Source organism: Calidris pugnax, unplaced genomic scaffold, assembly GCF_001431845.1.
Source record: "Calidris pugnax isolate Ruff unplaced genomic scaffold, ASM143184v1 scaffold24, whole genome shotgun sequence".
NCBI classification, from domain to species: Eukaryota; Metazoa; Chordata; class Aves; order Charadriiformes; family Scolopacidae; genus Calidris; species Calidris pugnax.
In genome coordinates this window covers 15,710,184-15,734,385 of record NW_015090922.1, presented here as the reverse complement: position 1 = coordinate 15,734,385, position 24,202 = coordinate 15,710,184, and the positions used below count along the sequence as shown (strand labels likewise).

Below are 24,202 nucleotides of genomic sequence, written 5' to 3'. Positions count from 1 at the left end.
AGAGTAGATTGAAAGGTAGTTCTCAATCTTACAGTCAACAAAAATGTGTTAAAGATTTATGCCCAGAGTGACACAGACTTCAGGACTTTTTTTCCTTCTTCACATGTGTTTTGTTTTTATGAAGCAATACTTACCACCAATTTAATAAAAAAAAAATACGCCATTGCAATTTGGAGGGAGGGGAACGTTCTAAGAATTACTTCAATTTTTTTTCTCCCACACATGCTTCTTGAGTTGCCTCTTTCTATACAGAACCTTCAGGTCTCATCAGCTGCAGTATGTATGTTTTCTGAAATTAACTTTTGCAGACAGGGAGTGTATTGGTACTGGTATAGCTTTACTAAGCCGAAGTATGGATTTTACTGATCTGTTTCTTAACAGATGGTCAAGTCAGTCTAACTTTTGTTCTGCTGCTGCTTTACGTGCAGATGAGTGTCTCTGTAAAGTTCTTGTATAGTTTTCATCTATTCTCATTTTTCCCTTCCATCTACTCTCTTCATTTCTTAAATGGTAGTTATTTCAGTGACAGTCACCATATGAGCTGGTTGCTCTGTCAAAGATTCCTTTGTCTTATTGGGTAGGCAGGGTCTTTGTTTATTTTTAACAGACAGGAAAAAAGGAACTTGACAACAGCCCTTGCTTCTCTCTCTCCTTATCTGCAGCCACTGGCACTCTTAAAAAAAAAAAATTAGCTTATTAAGGCAGGTTCTAGATATTTTGGTAAAGAAAAGGTCACACTGCGCTTGGAATAATTTTGCTTAGTTTCAGGCCTTCATAGCTTTCTTTGGGGCTGTCATATTATTTTTCTGTCACTATATGAGTAGACCTAAAGCTGACACTGCAGGTTTAAAACTAACTGTGTTGTTAGGTGACAGGAGAAATGTCAATGTGAACAACTCCTGCTCTGGCAGCTGGATCAGATTTGATATTTCAGTAGTTCTTAGCTTCAGTTGACATTATTTTATTTTAATTATGTGCTTAACTCTTCCCGGCTTCCTTGAATTAGTAAGAACCGCAATTGAAAAAGGACAAAAGGAATATCTGATGTTTCTAGAACAGTTAAATGTTCTACATTTCTACTTTGAAGACTTTATAAGAAGATACACAAAGATCTGAGATATTGCTGTAAATGTCAAAAAATACCCTGGAGATTTCAGCCAAGAAAGAAGGGGATGATCACTGACTACACCTTACCTCTGTGTGTGCTGAATATTAGATGCCTAAGTATGAATTTTCAGGACTGAATGCCTGTAAGTTTTGGCTGGTTATTGTACACCTTCCAGAATTTGAAGTGTTACGTATCAAGCTAAGTGTTTAAAACATCATTAGTTTATCTCGAACACTTAAATTGGCAAGATAAGTTTGAAGAATGCTTTAAAACATTGTTTATTTTGGTAAGTATTTGCATGTACTGCAACCGCTGAAATACCCCCGATTATGAAGTTATTTTGATGAAGTTACTTTACGTACATAATGTGTATTACATCTAAGATGGAGATACACCAGGCTTCTCTGAAAGATCTCTGACAGAAAGGTGAGAGATTGTGGGGTTTTTTCCTTCTGCACATATTGGATGTTTATACTCTGAATTTCATGGTTTGTTGAAGCGTGACTGTGTAAAAAGCCACATAGGCTATAGTACTAGAAAAGTAATGGGTTTTTTTCTGTCTTTGGAATAAAAAAAAATATCTTATGTCAGTATTTTCAACATAACCTTATGAAAAATGGATAAACAAATGCATCCTTCCTTTTTTTTTTCTTTTTTTTTGAATGGCCTTCTCTCTGACACTATGCAAAAGACTTCTACCAATTTATAATGACTTCACAGTTTTTGCATTTTGCCTGCCTTTGTCAGCAGAGTCAGAGATGACGGCTTTCCTATGTATGCTCTGAAAATACTTCATATTTTGAATTATTATTGTGATATCCTTAATTGCATTTTGTGCCTTTTAAGTAAGGACATTGATTTTTAAAATGACAATTGCTCTGGGATGCTATCCATTGTATAATTTTCTAAATGCCCCAGCTTTGAGAATTCAGTCGCTCTTTGCAGTAGGAGTCAGTTTTGTACATCCTGTCTGTTTTTTTCTAGTTCTGGCTGTGGGGAACTACTTCTCCCTCATCTCTGACTGCAAGTTACATGCATACCCACTTCCATAGAGTATTAGATGTATAAACAGACCGAGCCAGCTGCCTGGTTTTGTCTTGCTTCTCATACATGGTTGTAGAAAATAATTTGCTTTGTTGCTAACCTGATGTATTCTGATACTGATTTGTAGGTTTTTCACTGATCCAAAAGAATGTAGTAGCTGTTAAAATTATGCCGAGCTACAAAACTAGCCTACCTGACCCACATGACTTAATAGTGCAATGAAACTTATACACAAACATAACTAAGAAAACTGAAGCTAGGTGATAGCCAATGATGAATAATTCTAATTTTCCTTATTAACTCACAAGATTGTCATGTATTCTCTCTTCTTGTACTTAATTTTGTGTGTCTTGTATCAGAGCAAGAGTGGACACACCTCTAATACAGAATATGCACCTGGCTGGGTTTTGATATTACAGTCATCTTTGTATTTCTGTGCCACAGAATAAGAGCTAGCTATTTTCTCAGGCTTTTTCTTTTGCTAAGTTAGATAATGGGAAGAGGTGTTTAATCTTAAGGTATTTTTTTAACTGTGTTTTCATTAGCTACTATGTACAAACAGCCTCTTGGTACTGTTTTTTATGTTAAAATTAACAATAATTCCGTTCTTCATTTGGATTATCATGAATTTTCTTGAACATTCATCACAAAATACATAATTTTTTAGTATCGGTGCAACACTTTTTCTCTCTGAATTTGCAAGAATGCTTTCAAATATAAAACCAGATTGAGTTGTGGGCTATTCGAGTTGTCTTTTGAGATATGCCAGTAGTATTCAGTGCCAGTACAGAACATGTAGGCAGTTAGAAATTTGAACAAAACAGTGTCTAGCAGAAGTGTTGCCTTCAACGTCATTTCACGGCGTTAGGATCTTTTTTTAAGTTTCACTCTAATCCCTACAGATCCAGTTTCATTTTAAGAACATTTCTGGTTCTTCTTACATCTTAAACAAAGATCTGGCACACAGATTTATGAAATGAACACTTACTTCCATGTCTGTGGCATGATAATTTTGAAACATAATGAAGACCAGCAGAACAGTACCACTGTTAATTGTTCCCTCTGATTTATAGTCGCTTCACACTGCAGAGTAGACAGTGTATCCTGGGGTCCCATTAATTAAAGTGAAAGGACCCCATGGAACATGAAATGGAAACACAGTCACATAAGAAAAATGTGGGTTAGAGCTGCACAGCTATCAAGCTTACATAAAAATTATTTATAAAAATATAATTTAGCTACTGGTTTCAAAAGCACATTTTTACTCTTCAACTTACATCTATAAAGTAGGAAAGTGTCATGTCTATTTTACAAATGAGGAAACTGAGGAGAAGCAGGTAACAGAGCAAGACAATAGCAGGGGAAAAAAGTGGAATCTGAATACTGTCTCCGTTTACCTCATTATAGTTGTTAAATTTATCAGCCGTCAGCAGCAGCACAGCAGTCCAGTTTTACTTCATTCTCTAAAAGCTGCATGTAGATAAAAATCCACAAAAGCAAATAATGGCAGATTTGCAAAGCTAGAATTTAAAAAGTATATGTCTGTATGTATGTATGTTATTGTCTGTTTAATAATGACATAAATTATCATGCAGCTTACACATTCTGCAGCAAACAAGCAGTTAAGTGCTGTATCGTTCTTTTGCTTTTTTTTCCTTAAAGAGAATGTATTCTGTCTGTGCAGACTGAATTTAGAGATTTAACTACCCGTTTGTTTATATATTGGTGTTTGCAATCAATGACTGTTTTCAAACTCAATTGTGTAGATTAATTAATTATGTCTGTACCGATTCAGGAAATGCACAACTAGATTAGTGGTTTGGACAGGTTTCCAAAGGTGGATTCTTTCCTGTCTTGCAAATAGCCATGAAATTCTCTCTGTCCTGGCTACAACACTGCTGTGCAGGGAAATTCAGCTCACTCTTACTGCGTTCTCCCAGCTCGTTGCGTGGGGAGCCCATGCACTTTTTCTGGGCAGGAACCATCATGGTACCGAAAGCTCCGAGCAGCGTTCGGGCGGGCGTATGTCACTGATAAGTGTTACTGAGCTTCAGCCTCCTTCACTGATTTTTCATGTTAGTTTTTTATCTGGCTTGCAGTTTTTTTGTTCTCTGTAATTGTTTCAATGTATTATCGTAATCTTAGGCTTTGCGCTCTTGTACAGGCTTGGCATTACTCCAACCTGCATCTCCTCCTCTGCTCAGTAAGTGCTTCCAAGTGCTGTTCAAATACACCTGGTGCATGTACCCTGGGTTCAGACTTTCTCAAACAGCAAAAAGAGGAGGGTTACCTTCGCATTTCGCTTCTTCCTGCAGAGGAAGTTCTGACCGAGTGGAGTCACTTCGTGTTACATAGGCTTCAGGAAGGGGAAACTAGAAGTTACCCTGACTCGGGGGATGTCCTGCAGGACAGGTGGTCCTTGGCGATTGTTCAGGAAGGGAGGTGGACAATGCAGAAAGGCATTCTAAAGGTCAATTTAAACATACAGAAATTATGATAGTGTACAATAGCAAATTAAAAAAAAATGTATATATATAAATATAGGTAATACATAAAATTTTACTACTTTAGAGAGTTAGCAGGCTAAGTTTTTGAACCCCTTTTTCCAAATTGATATATTTACAGTACAATTAACAGTAAATCACAGAAAGTTAGGGATATCAGTAGCTAAAACCATAGCAGCTACATTAGCGAGACCTTTTATTTTAATATATGATAAAGTTGGAGTTACGGGATCTTCTTTTGTCCTTTATTAATTCTGTGTTTGGATTTGCAAACTCAGTGATCCCAAATTCTCCTTATTTCTTTAGTAAATTTTACTGGTTTTGCATTTTTAATCATCTTCTCTTGGGATTACATTATTGCTGGGCAGTGACTGCTTTTGTTTGGAAAAGGAGTTGCAACTGCCAAACCACACACTGGAAAAAAAATAGGAGAAGCTATTGTTTAATCTGTTAATTGGATATAGAGTAGAAAGATATCTTTATTTTTCCATTTTAATATATTGTTTGTGCTGAGAAAAAAAAAGTCTACAGCCCTATGGGTTATGTTAGAAGCTAGACATGTATGGCCTTTCACTTTGTGCTGAAGTATTTTCTGTGCCACAAATAAATTACCTTGAAACACTTTTTGGAGAGAATGAAGATGCAGATATCAGGTACAGAAGGTACAGAATCACATAATGGTAGGGGCTGGAAGGGACCTCTAGAGATCATCTAGTCCAACCCCACTGCTAAAGCTGGTTCACCTAAAGCAGGCTGGACAGGAATGCATCCATGTGGGTGTTGAGTATCTCCAGAGAAGGAGACTCCAAAACCTCCCCGGGCAGCCTGTTCATGTGCTCTGCCACCCTCAAAGTAAAGAAGTTTTTCCTTATGTTCCAGATGGAACCTCCTCCTGTGTTCCAGATTGTACCTGTTGCCCCTTGTCCTGTTGCTGGGCACCACTGAGAAGAGCCTGGCCCCATCCTCTTGACACCTGCCCTTTATTTTAGACATTTAATAGATATCTATAATTTAGATATCTATAAGCATTGATGAGGTCCCCTCTTGGTTTTCTCTTCTCCAGGCTAAACAGACCCAGTTCTCTCAGCCTTTCTTCATAAGAGAGGTGCTCCATTCCTGTGACTATCATCATAGCCCTCCCCTGGACACTCTCCAATAGTTCCTTGTCTTTCTTGAACTGGGGAGCCCAGAACTGGACACAGTGAACATGCTGGGTCATGCTCAGTAATAAGCCTACCTTTGTGTATAGCCAAGGAGTGGTGTTATACTGTGTGTGACTTCCCTTTTCCTTCATGCTGAATTTTTATCAAAGCTATGGGAAATACACTGTTGTGTTTCAAATAATACAAAGATGCCTGTATTAGCCATTATGTATACCAAAAGGTTTAACATAATGACTTCCACGTAGAATTGCACGCTCAAGCCCATACTACATAGTATTGAATTATGCATGAAATTTTAATGGTGGAACAAAAACAGAAGGAGAAGAAAGTGCTGCAAAGGACACGCCGCCTTCAATAGTTATTAGGCCCTGGTATACCTGCATGCAAATCACAGGATTTTCTTTGTTGAAACTCTGGTGCTGTGCTATATGAATCAAAGCTATATGAAAGTAATACCTAATGAGAGAAGACTAAATAAAAGAAAAATTCTGACACAGGGAAGCACAGAATACATAGCAGCTTATTGTTGTTTAGAGAGTGAGGAAAAAAAAAGATATTTAGTTGGATGCTGAAAATATTGACTAGTGTAAATATTTACTGGACAATAATTGCAAGGATTAGTCTTATTTGATAGTCCACAGTGATGATGCCTGTCAATGTTTATTCAGTAAAAACTGGAAGAATATAACTGAACTTATTTAAAGAAGAGCTGCTGCATCTTAAGAGGCAGCTGTGGTCTAAAGTGAGTTCACTTGAAATTCCGTACCCTGTTGTATATATTTTTATTTATTCCACATCCTCTTGTATATATTGTTTACCCAAATTCTATATTGAAACCAAATACTATAAACACTTGGTCTTTGGAAGTTGAACGCAGGGGGTTTGCCTTCAGGCCCGGCTCTGGCTCCCTGGTCTGTGTAATCCCTTTGGAGATTCCCTGTCGCAGGGCCATGAAATGGTGCGTGTTCCCAGAGGGACTTCCTGGGAGAACAGAAAACTCAACTTTTAATCTGTCCTTCTCTGGAAAACGGAAAGTATAAAACCTGTGAGATCTTTGCTCCCAAGTGCATTTCATTGAAATCAAATGCACCAAAATAATTTCCCCACATCTTCCTCACCCAGTTGCAGAAGTTTCTTTTCTTCTTCTTGTAGTGTTACAATGCTATGAGTTTTACCTGGTAGACGAAGTTACCCCAGACCTGATACTTACTGAAAAATAGAAAAGAAATTAAAAATTGAAGGGGGAGCATCTCATGAGAGAAGCAAAAAGAAAGAGTTTACTACCAGGCCAGACATGAATATATTTGAATAGAGAAAAACATTGCCAAAGCCTCAGTGCTCCTTTCCAGATATGCAAAGACTGAAAAAAAAATTAATGGAAAAATATTTTTCAGGGTGTGAAGATTTATTTTGAAGGTTATCCTGTCATACTAAGCTCTGCTGTATTACCAGCATAGTACTCCTGTAGCACCAGCAGTCCGGTGCAAACTTGAGTATTGGTATTTTGATAGCCAAACTCTACTAGATCTAACTTGATTTCAGGCTCTCTCTGGTATCATCCAATTTATAATATCCAATTATCAAAGCTATGATGTATTATTGCCACTGGTAATGCTACTGTCAGTTTGTCTTGGCTTCACTATATGGGGTTTATTTTCTTTTATTTATTTATTTTTACTGCAAGTCGCTGAGTACACTCAATTGGTTGCTATTTTAACAAGATCTCTGGAGAACTCTTCAGCGATGATGCATGTTAAGAAAAAAGCCAGAAAGCAATTTACTACCAAGCAGATACCAGATGAGCGGGCAAGCGTCCAGAGTTCAACAAAACATGGAAAAGTTTTAAACATGGAAAGAGTTTGTTAGCATATGCTCGTACCACACTTTGAGAGCAGAATGAGGACAAGATAAGAGGCAAAGTCGTTATCTCACTGGAGCCAGCGACAAGGTCTCCGTTGACATCAGGGAAGCGATTGCTTTGTCCCTTGTGTTACTTTTCATATTCAGGTGCATTTCTAGCTTTGTTCCGACATAAACACTACCTTTGTCAACACTGGAAAAATTGCAGTTACGGTGTGTATTTTCCTAAAACTGCCTCTTGAAATATTTATAAAGTATAATGTAACTTGTCTTTTTGTCCCAACTTCTCATTTGTTTTTCTCAGTGTAAGACATACCCGGATTTGACTGGGAAAGAAATACTTTGAATAGTAGTCTACTTCCATATGTGCTTTCCAAAGACAAGTGCTCCTGAGCAGTTTTTATTTCTCAGTATAATCTTGATGTGGTTGTAAATGTTAAATATAGGTGATGTTTTGAGACATATGATCTTCTCTGTTTCCAGGTGGGCCATGCACAAGTACAGCTCATGCCTCGTTAACCACACCAACCAAAAGATCTTGCGACTCAGGTATGTGCTTTATGGGTGTTGAGGAATTAGATTTTGCATGATATGTAGCTGTATGGTTATAGTTTAATGGTTACGGGTAGTAACTATATCTGGCGAATGCCAAATGAACATAAATATTGTTTCTTTGCTGTCAGAAATGTATATAGGAGAGTATTTGCATTACAGATAGTTCATCTCAGAGTCCTCTTAAACTGAATGCCATAAATATACTATGTTTTCAGTTAATCATTGTAAACTTAAGACATACAGGAGTAATCAGTTTGATTTAAGTCTAATGATTGTGAAAAGTGTTCTGGAAATTCCCCCTTTAAATGCAAAGTATTGAGTGGAAAACTGTTTGGAGTATATTGACTCCGCTTTCTCTGATTGAAGGCGCAGTATGTTTGCGTTGAGACTAAATTTTACCTGCTTAGGGTCCTTTCAATGACTTTATTTCTACATGGAGGGTATAGATGGATACTCTCTCACAGCGCAAGTGTTGGTAGTGACATCTTAGGTCATTCCTGGGCTGAAGCTGCTGCTTCTGCAGCCGATCAGTCAGGAAGAACCGTGTGAGCGCTCATTCAGGCAGGCACCCAGGTTACCCCCATTGGCTCAGAGCTTTTTCAGACTTCGGTTTTGCATGGATTAAGGAGAGCTCATGTGATCCTTTCCACCAGCACCACTATGGGAAGCCATAGCCTCCTGTGGGGTGGCAGTGGCAGGCATCTAGATAGTGGTAGCATTCTAAGAGTCTGTGTTTCCAAAATAATTTTTGCCTATATTTGCATTTATATACCAGTTGAGATGAATTGATTGTGCAGATGGGGAAGGTATTCCTGTTTGATTAAGGGCTCTGAAAGATCAGGAGCTTAATGTAAATTTTCTCTTAAGTCATTCTTTCAAAAACTGTTTCAAGTTACTGTATGCTTAGCTGAACTGTGGTTACTCTATATATGTATGTATGTTAGCTTGCAACAAATGTGTGATGATGCAAGTTGGCTTGGTCTGCAGCAAAGAAAGGTTAAAGAGAAGCTACATTACCTTGCACTTGGTGCAGGTGCAGAGTTCAAGTAATGCATGACAATCTGTGAGGATTGTTTGCCAAAGAACTCTCTAAGTTTGGCACTGGAAGATCAACTCTAAAATGGGAAGACTGAATTTTCTTTTTTACGTAGCCATGGAGGTGTACCTAAACAACATGGAATGTTTACCACTGTATCCCTTGCAAACTAATCTGTTTCGCTCATGGTGTTACTAAATTGTGTTTTCTTTATACATTAGCTGTTGTAATGTTTAACTCTGGTTTTCATTGCAGTGTAATTTAAAAGCTTTTTGTGATGCTGTAGATACTGAAAACAGAGTGTACTATATGAATATTTTTTTTAATGTGCTTGTGATTAGCAAAACCGCAAGTAAGTCTGCTATTTCAAGTGTCAAATGGCAACAGTAAAAGCTCCTTAGAATAAAGCAGATGAAGCTACTAGATGTGTTGAAAAATATCCATTATATGGTTGGCTAACTTTGCTCAGCAGTTCTCTTATGTTTAGTTTATGCTAATGTTTGGTCCCTACATGCTTGTATGTTAATCATTTGGTATGTTTAGCTAGAAAATAAGGAGATCTTCTTAATTTGATGACACAAGTTTCATCTTCAGTCAACTAAACCTAATGATTTTATATTGCCTCATTTTTCCCCAATGTTTTTTACATTATTTGCTCAGTAATCTGCATATTTTGTTTGTAGTCCCTTACACTAATAAACCTGTTACCAGAGGTTAGTTTTCTTCTCTGGAGCTTGACTTTTGAACAAGCTCTATTTTTTAAAATAAATTAAAGTCCACATTTGGGAATCCAGATAAACATGGGAATTGACAAGAAAACATTGGCTACAAAATATTACCCAGAAATGGTGTGACATCTACAGGCATAAGCAGTGGACTGTGTAGGTGAATATTTCATACTATGTTCACTTCAGCTTAGTCTCCCTTTCTAGGAAGCTCTTTAAGTGATACAAGCAGTAGTTATCAATACTACACATTGTGTATAAGCTTCTTTTCAGTAAATATTCCACATTTCTTCTGCTCTGAAGAGCTTTGAAGAAAAAGTGTTTTGGTGGAATTCATCTGTGTAATTTTTTCCCCCTCCAAGCATAGTTTTTCCCTAAAGTCTGTTATGTATCAGCATTTGAGACAGAAAATTAGAAATTTGACCTACTTATGTTGTATGCAGGTTCCCATCAGGAGGATATTGAGGAATACCTAAACCTTTCATATTTTATTAACATTAATGTAACCATTGAGGAAAAGATCAAAACAATAAATCTGCCAAGACACAGGAAAAGTTCTCTTGCAAAAAAAAGTTTTTACCTCATGCGCTTGTCAACTTGCATGCTGGAGGAGCTGTTCACATAAAAAACTGTATTATTACACCAAATAGTGGGGTTTTTTGCCTCCTCTTTCCCAGAGTCATTGCTGTGGTAAAAAGTATTTCTATTCCAAAGTGTGCCCATAGGACAGGGATTATAATGAAAAGAATGAATAAAGCCTTGCAATCATTAGTTTGGATGGTGCCTCAAAGGTTTTTGAGAGCCAGCAGTCTGAAGATTTTGTTGGAAAAAAGATGGGACTGTGTGGCTGCTGTATAGGTGCTTGTGGTTTTGATTTGTTTCTTAATGGTTAGGTAATGCTGTGATTGATGGGCGATGCTTTGAGCCTTACTCCAGTCAGTAGGGCATCCAGATGCCATTTATATTGGGTGCCCGTGTCATGAAAGTGCTGTGCAAAGTGGCATATTACTCTTCTTTTTCTGCTGTACAGCTTAAAGATGATTTAGTACGCAATTCTAAACAACCAGATTTTAAAACATTTTCATGCAGCTTAAAGAAACCTGGACAAAACTGGTGGAACTGCGTGAGTGCACTCAGTTAATTTTTAATTGTGCGGTAGAGAAGGTAGTAGAAACAGGCAGAAAAAATGCAGTAATGATACAATCAATTCACACATTATATCCATAAAGTCAGTGAGTTTTAAAGTACTTTCTTAGTAGCAGTTCATGAGAAATATGCATCTTTAATATTTTGTATAGTTATATGTGCATATAGCTCACATTTTATGAGGATATCTGCCCTAGATGGGCGTGCTAGTATTTCTATTGTACAAGATTACAGTATCTGTCTCATTGCTCAATGCTTTCTCTAGTTTAAAATTTGAGTCTAAAAGATGCAAATAATTATTCCACTGCTTGAGCAAAGCAGTTTGGCAGGTATATGGGTCCTTTTTGAAACTTCGGGTTTATTGATGTTCTTACACTAAGGCGTGTGATTTATTGTAGTGGTGCCAGAAGTGTAAACACTTTGAGGCTGAAGCTGTACAATGGAGGGGGCAGCCTTTTAGGAATTATAGAAAGGACAAATTGTAGGAATAGAAGTACATAAATTTTCAGCAACAGCCAAAACCAAGAAATCACTACTTTTGTATGATCATTTTTTTATCAATCTTTGTATTGAGTAAGGACAAAAAGTCCTGGTACAACACTAATTAGATTTTATTTTTTTAATGGAACCGAAGTCTTAAGTTCCTGAGCAAAAAATGTACAAAAGATTATTGAAGGGGGTTTATAACATTAAGACAACTTTGAGGTATGTTTTTCATTGGTGTTTCAAGGGACTTTTAAGATGTTCTTTAGTGTTTGACTTCTGGAGGGCATTGTGTTAGAAATCCAACCTTCTTGGAGCTCTCTCACCGACAGGAAAGTGATGATAGAACAGCCTTCGAGCAGCATAATAAATCAGCCAGCCCTGGCAATAACAGTGCCCATTAGGGACACTCTTCTTTTTTTTTTTTTTCCCCTCCCCTGCTCAGTTTCCAGCTGTACTAATAGAACAGCGCGTCGAGCAAGGCTGTAAATAAAAGTTATAACCTAATAGGTGGGCGCTGAAGTGGAACGGACAGGAGCTGAGGCATGGAGGCCTTATTACTGCTCATCAGCAATTATAAACAGGATAAAGTGTCTGGGACTTGCACTGATGCAGCAAGAGCTAATAGAGGCTGGGAGATGACACTGTACCATGATCAGATGATGTATGTTGATGGGTTTTTACTATCTCATCTTATTGCCTATTTCTGTGATGTGTTGTATTATCTGTTCTGTGCTTCCATATCTATCTGGATGGACAGATTGGTTTCCTCTCCTCCTCAAAGGAGCTGGAGCTCATACACTCAAGCTTGCTTTTTTTGCACATATACTTTGGATTAGTTGCCACTACTGGTTATCTAAGAGCCTTCTTAAAGTGTGTTATTATTATTGTAGATTAAAATCCTCCTAATGGAAAGGATCATAATAGTCATATCTGTAAACAAATTTAAAGATTTGCTGCAATTGTAGGATTTATTTTCACTATCACCTTGTTCAATGTTACAAAATCACTCTCATTCATTAACAATAGTGGATGTGGTCACCTGAGATATCTTTTACACTAAATGCATCCCATGCATTTCAGACTAAATGTGTTAAAACCAGTGTGGTTGGAGATGAGTTTGGGCTCAATATATCAAAAAGTTTATTAAAAGTCAGCTATAGCTGTGATATCCTTGCCTCTGAGTTACAAAAACTTCAGCTGTTCCTGGGGAGGTTTTTAAGAGCTTGTTAGCACACATTAATTGGTAATGTTCACCAAAAAAAGTCTTTCTTGATCTTTTCTCTATCACAGTCTAGCACATTTCTGTGCTAGACATCTAAATCATCTCTTTACTAAACCATAGTGAAAAAAATGCCTTGAAATTTAGCCTGTATGTGCTTTAATCTAAAGAGAACTTTTGCAAGCATCTTCATAGTTCATACATTAATCACTCATGCTGTTTACTACTGAAGAGAATTCTCTTCTGAGTAGTGGAAAAGAAATAACATTCAGGAATGAAAAGATGCAGCAGTATGACAGCATGTGAAAACAGTGACTCCTATCCGTGTCTATTCACTACAGCCAGGATAAAATAAATAGATTATTTTTCTATCATCTTATGGTATCAGAATAGAAATTCTTATATCTGCCTCTGGTAAAGTACACTAAACTGAGATGAATGGAAACTCATCCTTCTCATAGTCATTATTTATTTGAAATTAACTTTCACACTTAGTGGTTCTCAGGTGTTCCTTTCTTTTGCATCGTTCATAAAGAGAGGAAGCTGCGTAGTTGAAGTGGCCAAAGGGACAAAACTTGTAATGTGACCGTGGAAGCCCTATTGTCATGGTGTATAGATGAGTTAGAAATATCTACAGACAGTGTTTTGAAGATGTTTATAAAATGGGCTAATAATTCCTACTTGGGAATAACTCCTTTTTCTAATCAATCTGTTGAAGCCATTCATGAAAGGATAGCTGGCCTTCAGAAATAAAAAAAAATACTGTTACGGAATAGGATAAGTAGGTGAATATGATAATTCATGTGCATACTGATGTTTCCCAGTTTATAACAATTTTATTAAGTCAGATTAATTCTCTTAAGAGCGTGTAAGGCAGTGTAACATCATCTCTGAGTTACTAATGCATCCTTTCTAAAGACAACAGGAAGGTCTCAGCAGCAGAGGAGTGCTGCTCTCCCAGCCTGGGGTTTGTCAGTGTCTCTGCCAATAGCTGCCTTGTGCAGGAGGTGGCGTTTGGTGTGTGCTGGTGTGAGTGGCAGAAATGTCTACCAATTCATATAGATCTTCGCTATACAGGGGTGCAGAGGTTATGAGAAACAAGCTTATCTTCCCTTGTGAGGAGGAAAAGAACCCACCACTACAATAGAATTAAAAAATAATAATCAAAATGTATATGTGGATGGGAGTTAAGTGTCTCCTGGCCTGTGTCACCTCCTAGCAGGTGCCTCTGTGTACCTCATAATACTCCAAGCCATCTGAGATCCGTACCATGTTGGCAGTTCGTTCAGAGTCTTTCCAGCATCCTAATAGAGAATGTCCTCCAGGTACTTAAAAGCTGTTATTCTTACTACCTTTTATTATCCTCTTAAATCACCCAAATTCATCTTCTTCTGTCCTATGTGATGTTTGGGTAGGCCCTTGAACCTTCCTTTTTCATTCTTACTTCACTCAATAACCTGTTTAAGACTTTCATTGATTACTTCTAAGTCACTTCCTCAGCTTTCACTCGTCTTTATCTCTTTTTGCTGCTCTTGATTCAAATTTTTCATCTATTTTCATTTTCCTATATCCTGAATCCCATTATGAAAAAGACTACATTCAAAGTAGGACGACTTGGAGGAAAACGTGTTTAAGTCAAAAGGACAGGATGATCTCTTGAGTTCACCTTGAATTGTAAGCCAGTAGGAAAACTATTTTGAATGTTAAATTTAAGGTAGTACCAGGTGATAGAACAGTAAACACTGCTCTGGATTAGCTGTGTTAGGAAGAGTATAGCTGGCAGATCAAGGGAAGCTGGCACCGAACAGGTACCCACAGAGGCTCCGAAATCTTCGTCCTTGAAAATTTTTGAACATGGACTGGACCAGGCCCTGAGCACCCAGATCCAGCTTTTATGTTTACTCTGCACCAAGCAAAAGGCTGGACGAGGTGACCCCCAGAAATCCTTCCCAACCTAATTTTTTCAGTGTGACTAACAAAAACCAAATATGACCTCAGTGATTAAAGGTATTTAGTCTAACCTCAGTTGCATTCATAGAACTTACTAAGAGCAGAGGCAGGCAGGCTCTAGAAGCGTGGGGCTTAGTGCCTCCAGCATTGCAGAGAAGAGCCAGGAGAGACTCTGAGACACTGGAACAGGTTGCCCAGGGAAGTTGTGGATGCCCCATCCCTGGAAGTGTTCAAGACCAGGCTGGATGGGGCCTTGAGCAACCTGCTCTAGTGGGAGGTGTCCCTGCCCATGGCAGGGGGCTTGGAACTCGATGATCTTTGAGGTCCCTTCCAACCCAAACCATTCTATGATTCTATGACAGTACCCCTTGCAGCAGGGTTCTCGGGGGCCATGAGCAGGATAAGCCAAGTGTGCTTCGGTAAATAAGGTACTCCCCTCTCCTGAAAAAGTGTGTGCTGCCGCCCTTATAGCTTTCTCACCACTTTTTCTCTATGGACTGATAGGTGGCTTTCAGGCCGGTTGGTGAAATTCTTGCCAAATACAACATTGTATGTTTTTAAGTTCACTACCTTTTAAAGTTCAGGTATGGCCACCTTTCGTATTAGTCATACAGAATTATGACAAAGGATTTGTCCTCGGATGTGTTCAAATAGAAAAGTAAATATTTTATTCTTTATGTAGATTTTGAGTAAAATGAAGAAACTTAACCTTGAATAATTTTTGGTGGTTTCATGCCATGATTACTTTTTGAACTATCAGGATCTTTGAAATCAGTTAACTGATCTTTGACAGTAGATATGGAGCTGTTATTAGAGAACATACATCTCTTAAGCTTATTTGGCCTTAAGCTCCCACTAGCTGACATATATTTAAAACACATAGCCACTTATATTTGCTTTTAAGTCTTTTTTTTTTTTTAAAAAAAAAAAAAACAAACTGTCTTAAATTAACACACACGTAACATGCAGGGAGTTAATCCATGATCCTGTTAGCGCCGTACTTCCTGATGTGAGGGCACTGTCCCCAGAGGTTTCATCTGACTCTTGGAGAAGGCCTCTATTCTGACTAATGATTTCAGTGAGCATCAGACAGCTTTTTAAGTACAAGTTTTCACTGTTTTCTATTTAAAAATTAATTTCACAAGGACATTATATTGAAGTTATTTTAGAGTCTCTTGGAAGTATGCTTAAGTCCATTGAGCATACATAGGGGAAAGTTGCACCTTCCTACAAAGTGAGGGTTTTATAAATATTTGTATATTCACTGAACTCTCAGGCAAACATGCCATTTCTCTTCTCTGTTTCAGCTCCAATAGCTTCTGTAACATAAACTTTAGGGAATATCTAATGAGACCATTTTGGGGAAAAAGAGCTTGGACGTAGCATACAAGACAGTGCATGTACTATTGCATCCTCTGAGTTTCATTCATCTGTTCTATCTCTCCCTCTGGTCTTTGGTTTGTGTTAGTGTAGGTGCTTACCAAATACCTCGTTTCAAAACAATAAGAACTGCCCAGGAAACCAGCCTGACTTCTGATGTGTTGTAGACAGCAATCAGGTGTACAGAAATTCTCTTCTGTACCAGGGCCAGGTGGTTTTTTTCCTCACAAAGATTGCTAGAAAAAGTAACACAATCAAAATATAAACCGATTTTTAAGCTTCCTTTAAAGTAACTGAATCAAAACCTGGTGATTTTGAAGATAGATTAGCTGTGCGTTTTAGAATCTACTCCTAATGCATTCAGTAAAATTTTTATCAAAAAGACAAGAGCTCTTATTTTTTTTCCTTAACATTAATCAGTTACAGTCCTTGGAATTATAGTCTCTCATTGCAAGATTTCTGTTGCTAATGGCATCACTGGGGTTCTACAGTTAATGACAAATAAGTTTTTTGAAAGATAAATATTGCAAATATATGTTTTTTTACTGCTAGCAGGCAAGAGTTCTTTACAATTCCTCTTCTGAATCTGTGTCTTAGCCTTGGAAAGCCCTCATTACGCCAGTGGGGGGAAGGGTGTACTAAGAAAAACTCAGTCTATGAATGAAAAATAACAGAGCAAGTAGTTTCTATATAGAACTGGTTTTAGGCTATTAGTTTGAAGAATTACCTTCCTGAATACTGTACACCATCTGATTGATGAGGACATAGCTGGAGTACACTACTAGGATTTTGAAGCAGAGCAGCACCGCTTATTTATGCACTCTTCAGCTGTCTGGCAGATATGCAATATTTATAGCATTATCTATTCTTGTTAATCCAATATTAGAGAATTTCACAAAGCATAAGAGGGTGCTCATTAAAGTCAGCAAAAACAAAACTACAACACTGCTGAATGCTTTTGAATTTCACAGCAGCGTAAGTGTATTTGTGCATGTTTGCACATACATATTCATATATGTAAATATACATATTTGAATAGTAGTAAGTAGTCTTCAGGTGCTGTGGAATGGCCAGGATGTTCATGGTTTACCTTCATAACTTTTTCATCATGTATATTCCCGTGATACAGCTTTTTTTCTTCCATTTAGCTATCTGTATTTGTGCATTATTCCTTCACCTAATAATCCTATTCTGATTATTTAGACCACTTTACGGTATCATGTGTTCTCCAGCTTTAACTGTCACCAGAATCTGCCTTTGTCCCTCTCCCACTTCTACCTATATGCTGCTAAAATATGTAATTTAATAATGAGAAAATAAGTTCAAATTGACACCTATACTTTTGTTTTTAAAAAACTAGTAAGTTTAGTGTTGTGGCCTTTTCTCTCTATTGGGCTTTTCAGGGTTCGTTCTTTATAATAGCCTGAATATATGAGGGGCTTGAGATGCTATTTGTCAGCTAGACAAAAAAGAAGAAAAAAAGAAAACCATCTTCCCTTAACATCCTTAGAATAGTATCAAGCTTCTACACGGCATAAAGCGTTTTAACTAGCTGAAATGCCCAAAGTTAATCCATCAAACCGTACAGTTACAGGTGCCTGAGTACATCTAAATATGTACTTGTTTAAATCAATTGGGTGTAGAAGTAAAAATGTTTAAGAAATAAATGAACACTTCCATTAACTAAAGAGATGCTGACATCAGAGAGTGTAGAGGGGAGTAATGCAGGAATTTAACTATAAAACAGCTGTGGTACAGGATTGTAAATATGAGATGAAAACTAATTAGCTTTTCCCTTAATTTAGCAATTATGAAATTTATTGACAAGAAAGGATGATAAGCATTTTCACACTTTTTCTAATTATAACTTAGCTAAAATGCATGCAGTAGCTTACATGGTTCTCTATTTGTCATACAATTTTCAACTTGCGTTTCATTCATCTGGGTTACTGGCACTAGATTAGTCTCTTCCGTTTCATTAGAGACAGTAGTTAATAGCCTCGTTAAGTTACAGTGGAGTATACTTCCTTTTTGATGCCTGATAGTACCAATAGTATGGGTTTAGAGGAAAACAAATAACATGAGAGGTAGGAAGGAATTAGTTTGTTTTTAATTTTTTTTATTATTTTCCCATCCATGAATCTCACAATTTCAGAATAGCTGAGGGTGGAAGGTGCCCTGGAGATTGTCTGGTCCAACCTCCTTGCTCAGAGCAGACTGGGTCACCTAGAGCAGGCTGGGGAACGTGTCTGGTCAGGTTTTGAGAACCTCTGAGGATGCAGCCTCCACAACCCCCCTGGGCAACCTGTGCAAGGGTCAGGTTTCCCCTACAGTAAGAAAGTGTTTTCTTATGTGCGAGTACTGTGTTACTGAAATTATATGGTTATGTATGGTTATGCTCCTACATTATTCTGTTTTCCTGAAATCATATGCCAGCAGTAATATATGCATTAATACTCATTCACACACACACACACACATAAAAAAAATTAAATAGAGAGTGTTAATTTTTGAAGTTTGGTGATAAGAAACACAAATCAGGTTGATGCACATAAACCACTGGGGGTGGGGGCAGATGCCTGGTTTCGTAAGGAAATAAGGCTCTCATCGTTTGTCCTGCAGTAGCTTCTGAATGTCTTGGATTATTTTTTATCAGATTTCACAAGGTTATCAAGATCTCAAACAAACTAGTCTCACGTGCAGATTTTATGAAAACAGGCAGCTAGTATTCGGAGGGGGTACAAGTGTGACACGACACAAATCAGCGTCCCTGTTTAAAGTGGCTGTGGCTGTCAGCCCCTCGGTGACGGGTGGCCGGGGGACCCAGCTGGCCTGAGTTGGAGGTTGTCCGGATTCGGGCCAGCTGGAGCCCTGGGCAGCCACAGCCCGGAGCTGTGTGCAGCCCTGTTACTCCTGCGCTGTAGGACCTGCTGCCAGTAGCCGTTCAGACACAAGTTCGGCGATGCTCTGGAGTGAGCATCTTTATGTTGTACAAATGCCCCTTCTCACTCTGGTAGCGAAGTGCTTACTACTGCACAAGTTTGATCGTCCTCTTCTTTCCTCACAACACATGCCTCATGTGCCAGCTGTCACTTTTGAGAAATTAAGTCACGCTTACACTCAATATACATGCTAAATTTCATTTTTTCGCTGTTTTTTCATGTTCCTTTAAAAGCAGGAAACCAACAACACTGTAAGTCACTGTCTGTAATGGGAGCCTTTTTCTTAATCTTGTTTGCAAAGGGGGCAGGTGAATTTTGCTGGCAGAGTTTGAAGCCCATCAGTAATGTTTCACGATTGGAATGTCTTGCAGCAACTCTCCATTACGTATCTAAAACAGGCTAAAAGTTGTTAGGGATTTTTGGTTGTTGTTTGGCTGGTTGTTTTTACTCATTAGGGTGGGAAAAAAACTACTGTTGAATGGTTTTGATAAGTGATGAGAAATAATAGCCCCTGTAATGCAATTTCTGGGGGTTATTTTCAGTCTCCAAAGTGATTTCAGAGGGAGCTTCCTGAGGCAAAGCAGCTGACGAGACTCGAGTTCTACAGGGACTATTCCTATGCAGTCTCCCTACTCCACATTGTGTAGGTTAAATCAGTTTTAAGAATTGCTTTTAAACTCTGTGGAGGGGAAAAAATAAATCAGTGAAATGGTGATGCTAAGGGCACTGCGATACTAGAAAAGAGATTGTGTGGTTAAATGTTACCAAAGGGTTTATGTAAGAATTTTTGAGACCGCTGTCTATAGTGTTTTAAGTAGAATTGAGGTGAATTCACAAAAGAAATGTGTGCTCCCAAAGAGGTGCTCACTTAAGTTTCTGATGGAGCCTTGAGCTGCAAGTTTGATTGCGTGAGGGGATGAGATTGTTGATCTCAACATAAGTATCAGAGTTGCAAAGTAACTGTTTCCACAGTGTATAGAGTAACAGGCAGGGACTAAGGTGGTCATAGTTGTCTAAATTGGCTCACAAAATGTTAATTTTGGATTTCTGTCTCATCATTAATAGTCAACAAGCAAATGGGTTTTGGAACAACTGTGTTAATTTAGGTTCATTTGAAGTAGAGGAGATGATTTTAAATGATGATTCTGGTAAATGTGATAGGAAAGATTTGTAAATAGGCAGTTTCCTCTAGATTAAATTTCTAATGCATAGTCAACATGCCAGGGAATTAAGTAATCCCTCATCTAAAAATGGAATAATGAAGGAGGGGAAAAAAAACCCAAACACAAACCCACAAAAACCAACCTAGACACGAGCAACAAGATACTGCTCGAAATTTAGTTAATCCCTGTTATGTAGTTATTGTCTGTGACTGCGCAAGTTTCTTCGTGGACAGAGGTTTCAACAGCTCACGCTCCTTTTAAAATAGTTTCAGAAGAGATGGCAGTAATGTTTGAGGGTTCATTAATTATTGCTCTTAGTGGTGTTTGCCCAGGCAGCTGAGATCATAATTGTCAGTCTGTGAGTGTGATGGGTTCTTTATGAAAAGAAAAAAAACCTGAGTGCCTCAAATGCAGTCATCAAATCAGAGATTAAAAAGGTTCTTCTCATTCATGAAGCAAGTGGCAGCAGAAGAGGGCTCCTCTTTCTCTTACTACTCTCCCATCTCTTCCTTCCTCCTTCCTTCCCTGTTAACGTTTTCTCAGCCCACGTCGCTGCTGGGCTTAGAGCTGCCCACCCTCTCCCCAAAGTGCCATGAGAGAGCCATCGTGGCTGTTGTGAGGGATGCAGCCTGCCAACCCCTCCGTGGCAGGAGAGTAAGAGCGTGGGATTCAGCTCTGACAGTCATTACACCGTTTATTTGGAAAATTTTGAGGGGAGAAAATGAGTAATGAAGATAAGAATAGTGACAGTAAGGAACAAATTTCTTTGTTTCTGTCCAAGGCATAACAGAATTTTTAAGAACACTTCTCTGCTTGTTGTTTCCTGCAAAGCCTCCGGTTTCAGCCTTGCTCAGCTGAATTTCTTCATTCTCTCATTTCAAATGGGACATTAATAGTCACCACAATTAGAAGAATCCCTGCCATCAGGTATAATTGAAAGAATCCTTATTCCTTAACTCTGAATTAAAATTGCAATGGGAGAGTGTCAATGGCAGTTACACTACTGAGCAATTTCTTGGTGAAATTTTGGGGATGTCTCATTGCTATTGTTGTTGTTTTTCAGTTTTACAGAAAAGTTTTATGATCTTGACGTCTGCAGATAAAACAAAAGTGTGTTCTTTTCTCTGTTTTTTTTTTTCTATCTTAGACTGAGCATTTGTTGGTTTAGGTGTAATGCTAAAATGCAAGTTGAATGTGGAAAATGTTTCTTAAAAGCAAAGCAAGAAGTAATTCTTGTGGCACAAATCATCCTTCTAGGGAAAGCCAGTCACTGGCTCAAAGAATCCTGCTCTCCGTAGCCATTTTTGATTGTTTAATAGTTCACACTGAGAATTTACTCTTCACTCTAGTTTGCAGCACTTCACCCTGTTCATAGGGTGGGTTTTTTCTGCAATCCAGGTAGTAAAGCTGTGCATGACAGTTTCCTTTTGCTATCAGATCTCTGAAGTTTAATGTTGCAGGTTCTGGAAGATTTATTTTGCGTCCTGTATTGCTGGTGTCAGGGTTGCAGAAGGCAACATGATCTGGAAGAAATGCATGCAGGACTGAGTCTGAAAGCTCTGATTTGTTATCTCTGCTTTCTCCTTGCTCCGTGTACTTGCCCATAAGAAGACATAAACGTGCTGTTGGTCTGGTCTGTAAGGAGTAGTGGCGTGTGCTGTGCACTGAAGGTGCTGTGCAGTCGGTGGTCAGATACCTGGTACAGCCCCTGAGAGTCAGGCTGAGTTTACCTCAATGCTAACACTGATTTATGGCAGAAAGATATGCATTTTAAAAAATGAGATATCTAAATTTTGATTTTTATCATATTAACCATCTTATGTTAATACTTAATTAGTCATCACCATTTAACAGGAAATGTAAAATTAAATATTTTAATTATAGGACTACTAGCCTGACTCGGGGTAGCTGTTTTTCTCATTAAGGCACATGGCTTCATTAACTGATTAGACACTGGTTGACTCATACACACGAATCCCTTATTTGGACTTTATAATAAGCAGACCACTATGGTTTCCATTGGCTTAATTCAGAATTTGCTTCTGAGAAATATCAGAATGACTTATGTTTCCAGAAGCAAAGATGTGTGGGAGGTAACTATTTCAAAATAGCAACATGTCTGTTTCTCTGAGTAATGAATCAAGAAATCGTGTATTTCCCCATTTCTGGCAACAAGGTGGGCTGGGATAGATTTCTACTGAAGCCCAAGTTTGCAGGACACGAGCCCCGTGTTGAAGGGTGCACCCTACACCCTGAAAGCCACCCTGCTCTTCGGGGCACCCCGAAAGCAAGTGTCCCTGTGGGGGGAATGTTGCCTCGGGGTGTGAGTCGGCATCTTTGCCGTCTCTTCTGTCTCATCTTTCTCTTGGATCGACTTCTGCAGAGATTTAATTGAAGACAGGACTAGTTGTTCCATAACTGTATTACTTCATTATACACTATTTTCTTTCCTTTGCCAAGGCTCCTGCACAGCCAGGCACGCAGACGTGGAGTACGTTACCTACTGAATGTTAGTTTAGGCCTAATAGATGCATTTTATAAGGTGTAAGTTGTAATCTACAACATTGATCAAAAATAAGGTTGTATTGAGACACACATCAGATAAAATTATTGCAGCTTAATAAAAACTTATCACCTGTGCACTGTGCGGAAGGCAGCCCACTTTTCTATGAAACGTGAGATGAGGGAACTTTGTGCTTGTTGAAAACACAAGTACATTTTCAGCATACCTTAAGAGCAATATGACAGAAATAAAGTAAACCCAAGTGAGGTAAGTTGAATATTCATAGTAGCTGTAATATTGGAGTTCAACAACTGGAAAAACACCGTGAGACAAGGTCTGAAACACAGGTAAGAAAAGTAGGTTAGTTTATCCTGCATGTGAGGAGCCAGGGAAAGTTAAGAGTGAACCCCGGAGGGAGAGGCGAGCAGGTATTCCTAGTCTGACTTCATCAGCTATTTGTTCAAGGAAGGTCCTGATGTTGATAAGCAGTGGATCAGATAAAATCATTGAAATAACAAGGATGTGGACAATGTTTTAGCCACGGCAGTTATCTTTTCCTGGCTAATCCAGCACAGCTAACACAAAGTGTAAATGTTTTCCATACGCACAGGACATCACACAATGGAAACTTAAAATAAAGGTAAAAACATGTTCAATAGGCTATCATCTTGCCAAAAAAATATAGTTAATTTGTTATTTGTTGGATTAATGTCCTTTCAAAATGGATTTATCTCAACTAAGGCTTTTTTTTCCTTGATCTCTGTCTTGTACTAGAATGCTGACTGCAGTTATGGCTTTCAGCAGTTAATCTCCTTCCAAGACTACTACAAACAATTTAAGTTTTAGTACAGTTTGTATTAAATTTATTTGCAGCTTCTATTAAAAAGAAACACAGAATTGATTCTGCTATGCACAGGTTTGGAAAGGGAATATGTCTTTTCTAGCCTGACCTGTCTCAGATTGCAGAGCGGCAGATCTACCAAAATCCACTGTCTCTGAGGTGCCAAAAAAATAAGGCTTGGGCATCCCATGTTCCAGTCAGTAGCGTGCATTTCATGTGCTACAGGAGAACCCTGGTCAACATACTCTCCATTGTAATAGAAAAGGGAGGAAAAAATTAAAAATAAAACAAAAGAACCCACCAAAAATCCGCTACACTACCTGAAGTAACACTCTCCTGAACTTAAATTTCTTAAGGTTTTCCACACACTGTTTTCTTATAAGCTGAAATTTATAAAGTTATTAATGCAAATAGTATTCTGACTAATTCTTTAAAAATGGCTGAGTACTTTGGATTTATAGTATATATGTATAGATTGAGCTTATTTTGCTTGGGTTTGCATTGTTGGTGTATGCTAATTTACATTTAAATTGTTACCCATGTGGAAGAGAGGGAAGCGCAGTACGGTGCTTTCGTG

At 38.2% G+C, this 24,202-nt stretch overlaps 1 protein-coding gene across 1 annotated transcript in view; it reads left to right on the top strand.

Moving 5' to 3' along the window:
• The window catches only part of ZFAND3 (zinc finger, AN1-type domain 3), a 109,333-nt gene that overhangs the window by 62,491 nt on the left and 22,640 nt on the right, over positions 1–24,202 (top strand). The window contains exon 5 of the mRNA XM_014950931.1: positions 8,163–8,228. Coding sequence (XP_014806417.1) covers positions 8,163–8,228 — 66 coding nt within the window. The remainder of the gene's footprint in view (positions 1–8,162; positions 8,229–24,202) is intronic.